The following is a 1,998-nucleotide window of genomic DNA, read 5'->3' as shown; positions in this document are numbered from 1 at the left end:
CATGAGCACTATATACTGTCTGCCATTGATCTAATTAAAGTCCTGCTGATGATGATGTGACGCAACAAAACTACATTTAGGCTACACTTAGTCATTTACAACAGGGTTATCAAATTGAGGGTCAAAGCATTATGTGGTGTAAAGAGAAGCATTTACACAAACATACGTATTGCTTATTTTTGTGATCAGGGTCTTCAGACAGCCAACATCGTCTGTGATGTCATCATCGGTCAGAGCTGCGAAAGACAAAATCTATGTTAAAAATTCAAGTGATTTTGCTTTTATTCAATATTTTTACTGTTGGTTCTGAAATACCCATCCGTAAATTCAGCGAGAACCTGTGAATCTCCATCTTCCATTAATTTTGTTGTGTTTAGTGAACATTCAGGGTACTCACCACTGCAACTCATGCGGCAGATGTTCAGACTTTGGTTCGATCCAGAATCGCAGGCCACGCGATCATTCAGCTGGAAGATTCCCAACAGCTGCAAGGTCACATTAGGTGAAACACCTGAGCTACTGGGTGGGACCATGTTGTTTCCTCCTTCTGGATTCCAGGGAGGAGATCTTCTACTCCTTGGTCTTCCATCTGGACGTCCCACATTTGATGGAGGAGGTCTTTTACCTGGACGACCCCCATTTGATGGAGGAGGTCTTTCACCTGGATGTCCCACATTTGATGGAGGAGGTCTTTCACCTGGACGTCCCACATTAAATGGAGGAGGTCTTTCACCTGGTTGGCCCTCATTTGGTGGAGGAGGTCTTTCACCTGGACGGCCCTCATTTGGTGGAGGAGGTCTTTCACCTGGATGGCCCACATTTGGTTCAATTGGTTTTTGGTTTGGCTGATCTGGACTTGATAACTGGATGGTGGTGATAACGCTGGTGTTGAACCTTGAAGTCCGGTTCACGAAACAGACAACTGAAATAAAAACAGGAGAACACTCGAAATGTGAGGCTTCACTTACTTACATTTATATTGTGTCCAAAATGCAATTCGGCAGCATTTACCGTCACGACACTTACGTTTGGCAACGAGGTCTCGAGTCGCATTGCATCCAGGCATATTGGTGGTCATGTTTGCGGTCACATTTCTTCCAAAAGCTGCGTCCAGCTGAGCCTTCAGCTCACATTTACTCACAATCCGTCCTTCATTCACACTGGACCCCAGCAGAACAAAACCCAAAACTGCCAATATCTTCAATGGGAGAGTTTTCTCCATCTCTGTGGTATCAGTAGATCAAACACAATGGAGAAATCCAAAAATGTAAAGAACCTAACCGTTACTGGTTTCACTTACAGATGATTTTTTCCATCCTGATAATCATTCTAGTATTTTCAAAGATGCACATCTAAACATACTATCTCCCTTGTTAATACTTTGCATATCAGGAATCTGTCGCCATCGTCCTATCAGATCAATGTGGTAACAAAAAATTTCCAAAGTACCTGAAAGTGCATTGTCAACATGCACAGTTCTTTGGAACAAGGTTGAGACTAAATGCTTACAGGACTTAATTCAGTTTATATGTTGATTTATCAAAAGCATCTCAAGAGACCTCAAGAAGATGCTTAAAGGAATATTTCACCCCAAAATAAAATAGTATGTCATCAATTCCTCACCCTTATGTTGTTGTAAATCTGTATGGGCTCCTTCATTTTTTCGAATACAAAATAGCTATTTTTGTAAATGATGGTAATCATTGTCTTCCATAGTAGGAAAAACAAATACTATGGTAGTCAATGGGTACCGTCTACTGTATACTTACCATCATTTATTAAAATATCTTCTTTTGTGTTCAACAGAATAAAAAAAACTCATGCAGGTTTACAACAACACAATGGTAAAAAAATGACATAATTTTAATTTTTGGATAGACCATCAATGCAAAACGTACATAATAAAGAGATGAAAAGTGACTTTACCAGTAGATGTCGATCTAAAGTCTTCTCTCTTGCTCGAACCTCCTGTTTGTTTCTAGTGTTCGCTGTGTTTTG

The 1,998-nt window shown here is 40.3% G+C and overlaps 1 protein-coding gene across 2 annotated transcripts; it reads right to left on the bottom strand.

The window, feature by feature from the left end:
• Positions 1–28: 28 nt before the first annotated feature.
• Positions 29–1,998, bottom strand: LOC129444022 (uncharacterized). 2 transcript variants are annotated; one of them, XM_073860462.1, is made up of 4 exons: positions 1,935–1,998; positions 1,027–1,241; positions 398–922; positions 29–236 (listed from the first exon to the last, which is right to left on the bottom strand). In XM_073860462.1, exons 2-4 carry the CDS (start codon positions 1,220–1,222, stop codon positions 130–132), a joined length of 828 nt encoding a protein of 275 aa, XP_073716563.1. In that variant the 5' UTR covers positions 1,223–1,241; positions 1,935–1,998; the 3' UTR covers positions 29–129. The 2 variants fall into 2 exon arrangements, with proteins under 2 accessions (XP_073716563.1, XP_073716554.1); XM_073860453.1 differs by lacking the exon at positions 1,935–1,998 and having other exon boundaries at positions 1,027–1,852.

This window comes from Misgurnus anguillicaudatus, chromosome 3, assembly GCF_027580225.2.
Source record: "Misgurnus anguillicaudatus chromosome 3, ASM2758022v2, whole genome shotgun sequence".
Classification (NCBI taxonomy): domain Eukaryota; kingdom Metazoa; phylum Chordata; class Actinopteri; order Cypriniformes; family Cobitidae; genus Misgurnus; species Misgurnus anguillicaudatus.
The sequence above is the reverse complement of the archived record's forward strand: the minus strand, read 5'-3'. Positions and strand labels throughout refer to the sequence as shown.